Source organism: Aotus nancymaae, unplaced genomic scaffold (assembly GCF_030222135.1).
Source record: "Aotus nancymaae isolate 86718 unplaced genomic scaffold, 86718_ANA_hifiasm-v0.15.2.pri h1tg000040l, whole genome shotgun sequence".
Classification (NCBI taxonomy): Eukaryota; Metazoa; Chordata; class Mammalia; order Primates; family Aotidae; genus Aotus; species Aotus nancymaae.
In genome coordinates this window covers 17,749,567-17,763,107 of record NW_026988454.1, presented here as the reverse complement: position 1 = coordinate 17,763,107, position 13,541 = coordinate 17,749,567, and the positions used below count along the sequence as shown (strand labels likewise).

Here is a 13,541-nt window from a genome sequence, read left to right as displayed (position 1 = left end):
GCTGGTTACTTTTTTTATTTTCTGTCTTTATATGTGTCAGTCTAGAATCCCATACAGGATCTTCATCATAGGAAAGTGTTTCAAGGAAATTGACTTTGTATCTATTTTGTCTCTAAGAAACTTCTTTGAGTAGCTGCCAGTAACCTTTATGGCTCTTTTATAAAAAACCGTTCATAAGAGCTGCTTCCTTGTATTTGGACGTCTCTGTGGTTTCTGTCAGTTGCTGAACAGGAATGTGTTGTTATGTACAAGAAGACTATGTTACTGTCTCCCTAATGTTACACAGGCAGCTTTCTGTTTACAACTTCACTCCTCACCTTATTGCCCTAACCCTTCTGATCAGCTCCTTCGTGTGTAACTAACTACTCGGCTGTGATGTTTTACAGTAGAGTCAGGCAGTGCTGTTGCCGTCCTGGGCAGAAGGGGTTGTTTGGAATGGCACTCAGAGAAAGCCGGCAGTGCAGGGAACGCAACACCAGATATGTGAAACCAGGACCCTGTCGCCGACCCTTTTAGAGAAATGTTTACTGTCTGGATGCCCCAGCCGCCTTGCTTGAGCGGGCTTTCTGCCCTCTGGATATGAAGATATCCGAGTGCGCTGCCTATGATTAAGCAGATGCTTAGTAAGGGAAGAGACACTGGTCTGGAAATAATTTCTCAAGCTCCGTGACTCGCTTATTGCACAAACATCGCCTCGTCGATGTTTCTCACAATCCAGGGAGGAAGTGGCATCCATCGTGGCATGAATAGGAATGTGTGTTTGGAGCCGCGGGGCGGGGCTAGGAGGGAAGGGGACACTATCCAGCCACCCGAGGAGACGGTGGGGCGAGGAAAACCTCGGCGGGGAGCCTGCTGCGCGGTCCTTTCCCGCGTACCCTTCGCGGCGGGTCCTGCCTGGGGCTGCGCCAGGTGGAGGCCCCGAGAGGCGGCGCGTTTCCTGCGCTCGGGGACTGTGGGAGACGCGCGAGTCCCTGTCTCCGAGACAAGAGGCCACGGACACCCGCGCAGAGGAGCATCCCCTGGCACCCCGCCCCACGCCGGTCCCTCCGGAGTCTGCACACCGGCGACCGCCCGTGTCTAGGCGCACACATTCCCAGCCACGCCGCGACTCCCACGCCCCGAGCCTTCCGCCACCGGCGCCAGATCCCGCCTCCGGGGGCTGGACCGAGAGGGTCCTCGGCGGCGTCTTTAAGGCTGCGATCCCCGCCCAGCCGTCCTCCCCGCCCTCCTCCCTCCCGCCGCGGCTCCTCCCGCCCTCCCAGAACAGCCTGGCGGCCGGGCGCGCGCGGCGCGGAGCAGGTGCTGGGGAGCCCTTCGCATGCGGCTGCCGGGCCGGAGGTGGTAGCGGCGCCGGGCGCGCTCCGCCCGCCCCTCCTCCGGGCCGCACTCGGGCTCGGGCGCGCAGGGACATGTCGGTGGCGACAGGCAGCAGCGAGGCGGCCGGCGGGGCCGGCGGCGGCGGCGCGCGGGTTTTCTTCCAGAGCCCCCGGGGCGGCGCCGGTGGCAGCCCCGGCTCCAGCAGCGGCTCGGGATCCTCCCGGGAAGACTCGGCGCCCGTGGCCACGACAGCCGCTGCCGGGCAGGTTCAGCAGCAGCAGCAGCGGCGCCACCAGCAGGGAAAAGTGACAGTGAAATACGACCGTAAAGAGCTTCGGAAACGGCTGGTGCTGGAGGAGTGGATCGTGGAGCAGCTGGGACAGCTCTACGGCTGCGAGGTACCTGGGCGCGGGGCAGGGAGGGTTGGGGACTTCTCTTGCCCTTCTGTGCCGGCGCAGGAATTCTCCTGGGCTCCAGCTCCGGGGCGCCCGTGGCCCTGACTCCCGGGAAGAACCAAGTGCCAGGAGCGAGGCGCGGCGCCTTCTCTCCCCTCCCCTCCCCCGGTGCCCTCTGGCGTCGGGCTCTGAGGTTGGGACGCCCCTACCTGGGTTCAGCTGCTGGTGCCCGAGGAGCTGCGGGCCCTCTTGGTGGCCATGGGGAGGGTTGGGTACTGCGGAGCGCATTGCTTTTCTCCGAGCTCCGGGCTCCTCTGGGCTCCAGCTGCAGCTGCGCGAAGCGGGGCTCAGAGGGGCTTACTCCAGCTGCGCCTCAGCAGCGGTTGAGGAAACAGCAGCCTAAGAGAACAGCGCTCACTGCTGGGATCCGGGGAGCCCCGATTTTTGTGGAGAGCGAGCAGGGAAGGGATCTCTTTGAAGCTGCCTCGTGAAAAGGAGAGGTTCTGGATATCTCAGAGGCTCCCTTGGTTCCTAAAATTTACCGTGAAAATCCTGAGATGGAACGCTTTCCCCTTTCCAGCCAGCCCCGACGGTGTCTCCATAATTCATCCCTGCATTATCAGAACTGCACACGTTGTGCTTTGTTGAGGCTGTTGTTTTTCCTCTCCCAGCTCAGTTACTCCCATTGATGGGCGCAGAATGAGCATCTGGGTAACCTCGATGGGTGCCTCAGTGGAAGGGCGGGAGCCCTTCAGGGAGCCTGCAGGATCCTGGGATCTGTCAGCTTCAGGCTCCCAGCTCTTTCCTCCACGACATCATGACTTCCCACAGTCCAGGGACTAGGACAAGTCCCTGGACATACACAAGTCTCAGGGACGTGTATACAGTTGATGTAGGAATAAATCTATAGAATAAACTGCAGCAAACATATACTAGAAAAACGACCGAAGTCAAAATGATCTCTCATGAGCATCTTGAATAACAGTAATTAATTCTAAATGAATGCCCTCCTCTTAAGGGAGTGGAATTTGGAAAGGGTGGAAGCATGAAAGGGTTAATAATTAAGGATGTGGCTTCTAAGCTAAGGCTAGGTTTGTGTCCATTCAACTGTTGTGCCCTTCAACAATGATGATAACCAGATGAACTCACGGCCTTTACCATTAATGTTGGGTATTCTGTATTTGACACATTTCATGGCCTGTTGTGAAGACACATTTTCTTTAACATTCTCATTGCACAAGGAAATGGCATGCTCATTACTGACTACTGATGAATGATTATGATATAATGAAGCTTGACTGTATGACTAATGGGCTTGTAAAAATGTGTTGTTTCTCCAGCCCAGCTCTTACAAAAAGCCAATTTAATTGCCTAAATAAAAACTGGCAAACATAAGAAGTGCTCATGAGATTTGTATAGGAAGTTGGCAAAACTCTGTAAAGAAACAACATATTTGATGTAGATGGGATTACTGTTGGATGAATGGATGTGCTCAATCTTGCCTCTATAGAATCCAGTGAATTTTCATATATTTTATACCGTTCCCCCTCCCCCCCATTTGGTGTTTGGAGAAGATTTGAGTTAATAGAAAAAGTATTGTTGAAATTAACAATACTCCAGCATGGTTCTTTTTGTAGGAGACTAATTAGACGTAGCTTGGGAAACTGGAAAGAGCTCTACGTACTGAGTAGGCTGATAAATAATATATTTTAAAAATTCTTAAGAATAATTAGAAAAGATGGAGGTTTGATTGTTGCCTATGTTGAACATGTAGGTTAGGTATGTATTTTAAAGGGTAAACATGACCTTGAATCTTTTCCTTGTATTGTACTTTCCTTCTTGGCTTTTAAATCTTTAGCCCATAGCAAACAGCTAGACATTTGAAAGAGAGGTTTTTATGGTGAAATAATACAAGATACTATGCTGCCTGCAAGTCATTACATGTGGCAAACATTTCTCTTCAAGTTGTTTGTTCAGTCATCGTAGGCTGAAGGAATATAAATCATGAGAAGGTTGTTGGCAAATTGTAATCACTATGCTGGTGGTGTACCTCCATTTAATAATAAAGAAATGTGGGCAAGTAAGTAGCCAAATAAAGGCTTGTCCCTTTGCATCTATTTCTCTGCTGATAGGGCTCTATTTTTAGCATTGAGTTCTCTTGTTGAGTAACCTTTCTTTGTTGATAGCTTCAAGTATTTCAGCCTCTGGTTTATGAATCAAGAAGGACCTACTCTGGCTTACAGCTCTGAACTTCATGCATATGAAGATTAGGAAATGTCCTTTTTACACGTAAAAGTGGTAATTCTTTCAAATGTTTAGCACATGAAACTGACAGGTCCAATTTCCCAGCCTTCAAACTTCAAACCTGCCAAAGGCTTGAGTTATCTGCTGAGTTGGTATAGAATATGAACACATCTTTAATTTCAGAAGAACTTGACCCAGGCAGGTCAGCAGTCAGATGACTTGACCTTTTCAGAATAGAAAATAATCTTTTGGAGCGGCATACAGCAATATATTTAAAAGGAAAGAGGAAGAGGAAAGAAGAAATACAGAACCACTTTCTATCTGTGGTTTTATCTGGAAGTGTGCAGTGACTAATCAGTTTTGTATGAGAATAATGTCACAGGGGAATTTATTACCTACCTATTAGGTGACTAGGTGCTGTTCCAGGTACTTTGGGCTAATTCATTTAGTCTTCACAACCCAGTAAAGAAGATGTTCTCTTTATCCTTGTTTTAATGTAAATGAAGAAATGAAGACTCAGAGAGGATTAAGAGGCTTCTTTAAGCTCATATATAGCTGGTGGGTGGGTTGAGGTTGGGGATGAACCCAACCTGAAATCTGAGTCCACTGTGTAACCACCAGGCCTGCCTGTACCGTGCAAGAGAACAAATGAAGGTCTACAGGGCTTCTGTCTAAATGTTTAAAACTTATGAATTAACAACATTTATATAAAGTTTCTTCTACCCACTGACCTTGACAGCTACAGCTTCATACTGACTTGGAAGGCTAGGTTTGACTTTTGAATTCAAAATGTAGCTTCCCAGAGTCGTGAGCTGAAATGCATTTGGGAGATCCTGCCCTGGCCCAGGTTTCTTCCCTTTTGCTTTCCATCCTTGGTACAGTCCCACCTGGTGAAGGGCACTGTGTCCACCTGCACTCCCAGTCTTGGTATGCACCTGCCACTCCTTGACCAAGATGCCTCCGGCACACACCAGTGGTTATGTCCCCTTGGGTAGGACAGATCTGAGAGGAGCTTGTTCATGTCCTAGAAGCTACTTGGGATTTGGGGAGGGAATTCCAGGAACCTGAATCACAGACTAAAACCAGGTGGAGGGACACTGGTTCTGGATAGGTAGGTCCACTTGGTACCAGGAAGTCTTCAGGAAGACAGGTGATGGCAGGAGTGGGGCCCGGGGATGTGATCCCCTCTTACCCAGTCTAAAGGCAGCATTGTAAAATACCATGTCAAACAGCCTTTTGAATACATAGGTAAGTGCTTTTACTGGAATCTGAAATGATTAGTTATGTGCTTATAGTTCTTTTCCATTTCATCTTCTCATGGGAAGGCTTATACAGGCAAATTTTCAGCTAGGAATTTGGTTATAATGTAACCGTTAGACTAAATGTACATCCACATTTAAGTATCTCTGTTTAAAGATATTTTCATATCTCTTCCCAACCCTGGTGGTTTTTAAGAGCATTTGAAATCTGGCATAATATCTACTTTAACAAGTACTACAAGATGACTTACTGGATAAGTCATATGAATATTTCCAAGTTTGCCCAGCATCAAGATAACATCTGTACTTCCAGTTTTGCAATTCGATTTGCTTTGGAAATAAAAACATGTTGCTAAGCTCAGATGATTGCAATGCCAGTAGCGTCCTGGCCATAAACAGACTTGTGTACCTCGGGTACTTGCTGTGTTATCCTGTCAACTTAGGGGGTCTTTCCCTTTGCTTCCAGTGTCTGCTTTTTATAAAATGGTTCCTGATTTATTACACCTTTCAGTCTTCCCTGATTCCCTACCATCCCCATTTTATAAAACTGTCTTTTGAGAGATGTTGGTGGTGACACAGACAGAAATATCCTGTTGATTGCTGCCTGTTACATGTGGATATATAGATTGCTGTCTGACACATGGATACACAGAAACAGAGAATCATAGGGCACCACTTAATCTTACTGTCTGCTAAGGAAAAATATAAAAGTAATCTGAAATGTAATGTCATTAATGTTTAAATACAATGTTTTATTCTTCACTTTCTGAAAAATGATAATTTTATTTTTCTAAATTTGTCTCATAATGCATTTATGGATTGTGACCTGCAAATTTAAAAAATACTACTTCCGAAAGGGAGAAGCCTAAACATATGTAATAGAGTTAGCAGATACTGGCTGCGTACCTAGCATGCACTAGGCAAGTTTCATGTAATCCTGCCAACAACCTCTGAGAACCCCATGTTGTGAAGATGGAATCTGAGGCACAGAGAAGTTAAGAAGTTGCCCTAGGACTCTCAGCTGGGATGTGACAGAGCAAGGCTGTGGCCAGGGAGTCAGGCACACCTTAACCAATGCCCTGTCCTGCCCCCTGAGACAGGACAGAGCCTGGCATTTATGTGAACCTCATGGTTCACCTGTTCCCAGATGCTGCCGTTGTACCTTGTAAGTGGACTGTTAGTGCATGTGGGGGACCCACTGTCAGCGGGTTAGTTCTTGTACCTGAATGAGGCCCCTCCTTTTACACAGAGGTCCTTCTTTTACATATACTTTCCAGGTGCAGCATCACATCAGCCGGCTTTGCTACTTTGTTAGCGCCCAAGCTGGGAGGTAGAAACTGCTGCTTAGAATTTGTCTTGTGGATTGTTTGGTAAATCACCATTTGTTCAAGTATTTGAGGACGGGCTTTTACACAACAACAAAAACCAAAAATCTCCATAAACTCAACCTGTAAACTACTAAGGGATAAATGACATAGGCGAAAAGTCAGTAGATAAGGCCAGGTATGGTGGCTCACGACTGTAATCTCAGCACTGGCAGATGGCTTGAGGCCAGGAGTTGGAGACCAGCCTGAGGAACATGATGAAACTCTGTCTCTACAAAAAGCACAAAAATTAGCCAGAGATGGTGGCATGTGCCGGTGGTCCCAGCTACTCAGGAGGCTGAGGTGGGAGGATCACCTAAGCCCAGGGAGGTCGAGGCTGCAGTGAGCCAAGATCACACACTGTACTCCAGCCTGGGCACCAGCCTGCCAGAAAAGAAAAGAAAGGAAAAGAAAAGAAGAGAAGAGAAGAGAAGAGAGGAGAAAGGAGAAAGGAGAAAGGAGAAAGAAAGGAAAGGGTCAGTAGATAAAAGAATTCTAAATTGTCAAAGGAAGAAAAGAAAACTATTTAACACATTCCCTTTGGAACAGTGGTTAGGGAAATGTGATGTGGAAGCAGTGGTCACAATGTATGCTTTGAAGGAGATGAATCTGAATTCACATGTGGCCCTGTCATTCAGTGGGTGTATGTGATTAGGCAATTTCCTTCACTCCTCTGAGCCTCACTTTCTCCATATATACCTGGAGAAATATATGTATATATATATAATATTTATATAATATATAGAAATACATATTTTGAATAGATATATATTTATATATCTCTCAATATTTGTATATATATTTGAGACAATCTCAATATTTCAAATATATGTCTTTCAAATATATGTATATTTTTGAAATATATATATTTGAAATAATTGAGATTGTCTCAAATATATATACATATATTTCAAATATATATACACACACACACACACACACACACACACACATATATATATATATATATATATATTTTTTTTTTTTTGAGACAGTCTCACTCCTGTTGCCCAGGCTAGAGTGCAGTGGGGCTATCACAGCTCATTGCATCCTCGACCTCCCAGGCTCAAGCGACCTTATTTTATTATTATGTTTTTTTGGTTGAGACAATGTCTCACTATGTTGCCCAGGTTAGTCTCGAACTCCTGGGCTTAAGTGATCTGCCAGCCTCGGCCTTCCAAAGTGCTGGGATTATAGGAGTGAGGCACCACGCCTGTCGGCTTTCTCTATATGTTTCAGGGAATCATCCTGATGCCTTTGCAGGACTGTCGGGAGGACTGACTGGTGAGACACCAAGCATAGTACTTGTGGCAGGTCAGTGTTGTGATTGGAGCCATAAGCTGCCACTAACTGTTGGTTATTCTCTCTGATGTGGAGAGGGAGGAAAAAGGAGAAGAAAACAAGGTATTCACGTCTGTTTGGTGCCAGAATTTGGGGAAGAGTATATGGTTACTTTAGGGTTGGGGTGTTGGTGTGTGTTTGAACTTGAACATGGGCAAATAGTCTCTGGACTGTCTCCTGTTTCTAGAGCCTTCCTCATTCTCACTGTTTCAGTGGATTTTCACAGATGTGTAGGGAAGTTAAACTGTAACAACATGAAGGCAATGAACTGTTTTATAATTTTCATCATTTAAAAGTTCCTAGCAGGACATAATTCTTCAACCTTTAACACATTTGCTTGAATGAATGAAAAAGGATTAATGTTCAGCAAATGTTTAAAATTCATTGATGTTTTCGTATCTGAATTAGTTGGTGGTATTCCTTTATCATAGACATGGCTAAGGAAAAAGTCAATCTGTATTTTTGTTACTATAATCACATCATATCCTGCATCCTTACAGTTTTATGTCAGTGCCGTTGGAAGATACACCTTTCTTCACTGACTGACTTGCTGCACACGGGAACTGAAAGGTGGTAGTGGTAGCCAGTTGACTTTGAAGTTTAGGTTGAGAGAATTCCTTTGCAAAAATGATCTTCCCTGAGCCTGTCCACTGTCTTTTCCTTCACTCCTAACGCGCCCCCGCCACACTGGTTCGCCTGCCATTCTCGTCTCTGTGGGTTCCTGTGTGCTTTTGCTGTCTTTTTGCTTTTCCTCCCAGCCTAAAACAACCTGGCAGCCCCTGGCCTCCCTTGTTTAGCCCACAGCTCTGCAGCAAGAAGTCTATTTCTAGAAGAAGGAAAGAATAAAATCTGAATTTTGTTTTCCATGTGGCACCTGCCTTGGTCGCCTGGTCTGGTTTGCAGTGCACACTCTTGCTCTTGTTTCCTGCACTGGGCTAGTTCAAGCCTTCCCCTGACCATCCAAGGCACCTCTTCTGTTCTCTGCCCTCCATGGTGCCCTCAGAGCAAGCTAGACCAGCCACCGTCCAGGCACTTCATTCATGACACTCTTCTCCTGGTGGAGTTTTCAACCTCTCTGTCCCATTCATTTCAGCATATACACAAGTTGAAGTCTTTCTCTTCTGTTTAAACCACCACCTTCCTCCACTACTACACAAATAGCTTCCCCTCCTCCGCCCTGTATTCCCCCACCCCACGTGGCACCCTGTCTTTCTCCTTCCCTCAATGGCTGTTTTCCCAGAAGATCTTTCTCCCCGAAGGACACACTCCTCCTTTACCCGCCACAAGCTGTGTCTGCTCCCACCAGCTTCCCTGAGGACCTTCTTGTTTCTCAATTCCGTGGTGATGTTTGCATCTTTCTTTGACCCAACCTTGGCAGCCTTAAGCACTCCTCACCCTCTCCTTTTAAAGCCCTGTTCCCTGGCCTTGGGGGCCATCCAGTCTCCTGATCTCCTCCTCGACTCTTTCTACCCTTCCCGTCCTCAACTTCTTTCTGGGTTTCCTTTCTTGCCTGCTTGTCAATGATGAAATTTCTCTGTCTTCTGGTCCTAGCTCTCTTTTCTGTTTTTTTTTTTTTTCTTTTCTTTTCACTCCTGCATGCTCTTTCTGGATAACAGGACTCTTCCTGCTGTCCATATGCTGACAACGTGTAACTCCATATTTTTAGCCCTGATCTGTTTTCTGAGTGCCAGATGTATTCAGACAGCTTTGAAATGGACAATGCCACTTAGTGCCTCAGGGAAACCTCATATTCAACTGGTCTGAAAATGAGTTTCTCATCTTCCTCAGCAAACTTGCTCCTCTTCCTCACTTCCCTCAGTGGGTGACAGGCACTGCTGTCCACAGTTGTCCCAGCCCAAGATTACATGGCACGCTTATCTCTCGCCTCCTCCTTGCTGTCACACCCAGGAGTCACGAAGTCTTGCTGATGCTCCTGCAGCTCTGGAATCTGAGTCCCAACTGCTCCCACTGCCTTAATCCAGTTACTTGTAACTTTCCACTTGTATTACAGCAATGGTCACTGCAGTCCAGTTTCTTTCAAATTACGGTGGCTACTCCTTCTGCCACTGCATCCCCCACCACTGCTGCTATTGTTTCTGCTGCTTCTGGAACTAACATAGCTCTCAGGTGACAGCCAGATTTATGCATCTTACCTCATACCATCAATCCTCCCAACAACTTTATGTATGAAGGAGATGGTATTATTTTCATTTCTTCATTTTTTTGGAGCAAGCAGCTGAGATCCGAGAAGTTGTCACTTGTCCTTGTCCAAGGTCACACTGATTCCAGAGTCACTTAGCCGTGCTGCTCCCATTGCTCCCAATAGCTCCATTTATGAAGTGCTGATTGCAAACCCCGTTTTTCATGGGTGCTAATTTAATCCTCGCAGTGCCTCTGCAAGGTAGGTGAAGAAACTAAACTACAGAGAGCTTGAGCTGCAGGCCCCCATCAGAGGCCATGTGGCTGGCAGGTGGCAGCGTCTCCGGTTCCTGGGCTGGGCCTCCCCCTCTGTCCCTGCTCCAGCTCCCCACAGTGCTTCAGAGCCACCTCCATGTGCTGCAGCTGGTGTGTTAAATCCAGATGGGATCTCGTTCCCCACAGCCTTTAGGATAAAGCAGGAGCCCCTTAGCACACATCCAGGGTTCAGGGGTTTCCTTGCCACCATCTCTGGACTTGTCTCTGGCCACCCTGGCCCTGCTGCTTTAGCTGTCAGCTGAGTCCCTAAGGCAGCTCAGCAGGAATCCCTCTGCCAGAATCACCTCCACCCACTCTCCCGCCCCCACTCCCTACCTGTCTAGCTGGTACTTGTTCTTCAGCCTGGCACTTGGCAGTGCCTCCCTGGGAGCTTCTCTGATCCATCTCCTGCTGTCAGGCTGGCTCTGAGGCCTTTCCGAGGCCCCTCTTTCTGTAATCCTGTCTCCCACCCTCGCTGCAGCCTCCTGAAGGCAGAACCTTGTACCTTTGCGGCCCTGGTGACTCTCACACGCCTGGCTGCACTTGGGTGTTCCTGCTGTGGACTGAATGTTTGTGTCCCCCCAGGTTTACAGGTTGAAACCCTAGTCCCCAGAGTGATGGTATTTGGAGGGAGGACTTTGGGGAGGTCATTGGTGTTAGATGAGGTCATGAGGATGGAAGGCTGTGATGGGACTAGTGCCCTTACAAGGGGAAGAAGGGACCAGAGCTCTCTCTCACGGCCATGCAAGGGCACAGCATGAAAGCACAACAAGAAGATGAAAGATAGCCACTGGTAGACCGGGAGGAGGATGGCCGGCACCCTGATCTCAGACAACCAGCCTCTAGAACTGAGACAGAAATGCTTGTTGTTTGAGCCACTCGGTCTGTGGTATTCATTTGACTGTCACTGAGGGACAGCGGCTGCATCTTCTGGTTTCGTGATGTGCACTTCAGAAATATGTTCCCAAAATTAAACACATGAATATAATTTGGCTCTGCTTGTATTGAAAACCTGCTCTTTCACTGTCAACTTCAAGTTATGCTTCTTCTTCCTGGTTATAAATTAGAACTATGGAGTCCTTTGAACCTCTGAACTAAAAGGAAGTTGTCGTGGCATCAGGCACAGATGTATGGGGTAATGAAAGTCTTTAAAGAAAAGGATCACAAGTTACTGCCATCCTCTGTAATTTTAAGTCTTCAGCATGTCCAAGAATTTTGTTTGCATAGGAATTGCTTATTTCTATGGGAGTAGAAAGGTTTGTGCAAGGAAGTAGTGAGTGCTTTTCCATCTGTGGAGAAGACTCGGAGCAACAGGCTCACACAAGTCTTCATAGAACAAGAATGAAAGCCTGGATTCCTGCCTCTGCTTCAAAGTTGGGACCAACACATTCTCACCAAGTTTTTCTTAGTCAGCACTGGCATTTTGGAAATCTGTTCCACTGAGTAAAAGCTTAGAAAAAAGAGAAGACCAGAGTGTGGGTGGGTGTCTAAATCATCACTTTATGGTTGAGGAATAAAATGATTAAGAAACAGCTTCTTCATTTTGAAAGAACCCATGGGGACAACTGTGGAAGGAGCTGTGTAGGGCTGGAATATTCATTCATTCATTCATCCGTTTGTTTGTTCAACAGATATTTACATAGGGAAGAAAAGGTGTTATAAGAAGCTTCACCCTTTTAAACTGTGTAAGGGAAAAGTAGAAAAAGTAAAGGAAACCTTCCCATTATGGCAGAATGGAGGAGTCCATATGATTGAAAGCTCTTTGGGGCAGGGATTCTGTCCTGTTCACAGTTGTATTAGTACATTCAACACAGTTATTTAGTACATAGTGGCCACACATTTCTTTACTCAAAGCCTGTGTTCAGGAAAGGATATGGTAACTTCACTGACATTATAATGCAAATGACTAAAAACAATTTAGTTACCTTTCATTTTAATAGGAAGTCAGATCTTAAGTAAGAGAAAGTAATCTCTTAAGAGCTGGGCTTCAGGAATGAATAAGCCAGGGCAGGATGTATGCTTTGCGGCTGTGGGAACCTTGCTGGCATCTGTGAGATTAATTCCTGTTGGCCGTTCCCAGTGTGAGGTAGTGGGCATGGCCCTTGCCTGTGAGCTCCATCCTAGCCGGGCTAGATGAGTTTGGCAAGTCATTTTCACCATCGGAGTTTGTTTTCAGGTTTTCTTTCTTCATCTGAAAAAAATGGAGGTCTGGGGCTTTCCAGCTGTCACCTTTAGCAATTCTATGCTAAAGCCAGGGCCACACTGGTGAAAGTGAGATATATCAAAGACAGAATGATATTGAAAGCAAGAGAAGTAGAAGTGTCTTCCCCTTTGAAGCAAACCTGAGACAAGGATTAGACCAGTTCACCAAATGGCCAGCGAATTTGCGAAGCTAATTTCCTGTAGCTGAAGTGGGAGTGTATCCATCCTTCCCTGGGCATAATGTCTTGTGTGAGTGGCTTGGGTAGGGACTAGAATGAAAGGATTAGATTAAGAACCCTTTTAAAAAATCATCTTTTCCTCCCTGGAAACCCCTCCTTAACTGTTGGCTTTCAAGTTAAGTTTGAAATCTGACAGCACAGATACTTACAGCCACCATAGCTGCTTTTTCTTTGCATTTAATTGGGTTAACCTTTAAGAACTGGCCATGTTTGACTTAAGATTTTTAGGCATATAACCTATAATATTGGCTTTGGGGGGTGCTTTTCTGTTCTTACTATTTTTCCTTTACCTTGGCACCTCATAATTAACTAATGGTGGTATTTGTTTTAACTTGAGGGGGGTTCGTGTTGAGATAAGAAATGAGCATCTGGGAGGGAAAATCACAGCAGCTTTAAGGAGCAAAGTTTAACAAGGTGAAATGTACAAATTAGCCTGAATAAGAACATAACTAAGTCTATACTAAGCAAATTACTTTCCACTGGGAAGTTTATTCCTGGAATGTTACTTTATAGTTAGTTTTAGGACTAATAGGATGGGATAACAAGAAAAATATAAGATTTTTCTTTTTTTATGGACAGTTCTGGCAGGAAGTGAAAAGCAGAATTTATTCTTTGTAATATTTGTTTATTTTGTATAATGACAGAATCATAAAGCACCATCAGATAATCCCATTTGACCCACATGAATACTCTGTGATATAAGTAGTTACTCCATTTTAAAATGAG

At 46.0% G+C, this 13,541-nt stretch overlaps 1 protein-coding gene across 1 annotated transcript in view; it reads left to right on the top strand.

The window, feature by feature from the left end:
• Positions 1–1,260: 1,260 nt before the first annotated feature.
• PPP1R14C (protein phosphatase 1 regulatory inhibitor subunit 14C) overlaps positions 1,261–13,541 on the top strand; it is a 104,768-nt gene continuing 92,487 nt past the window's right edge. Inside the window, exon 1 of the mRNA XM_064360575.1 lies at positions 1,261–1,715. Coding sequence (XP_064216645.1) covers positions 1,410–1,715 — 306 coding nt within the window. The 5' untranslated portion in view covers positions 1,261–1,409. The remainder of the gene's footprint in view (positions 1,716–13,541) is intronic.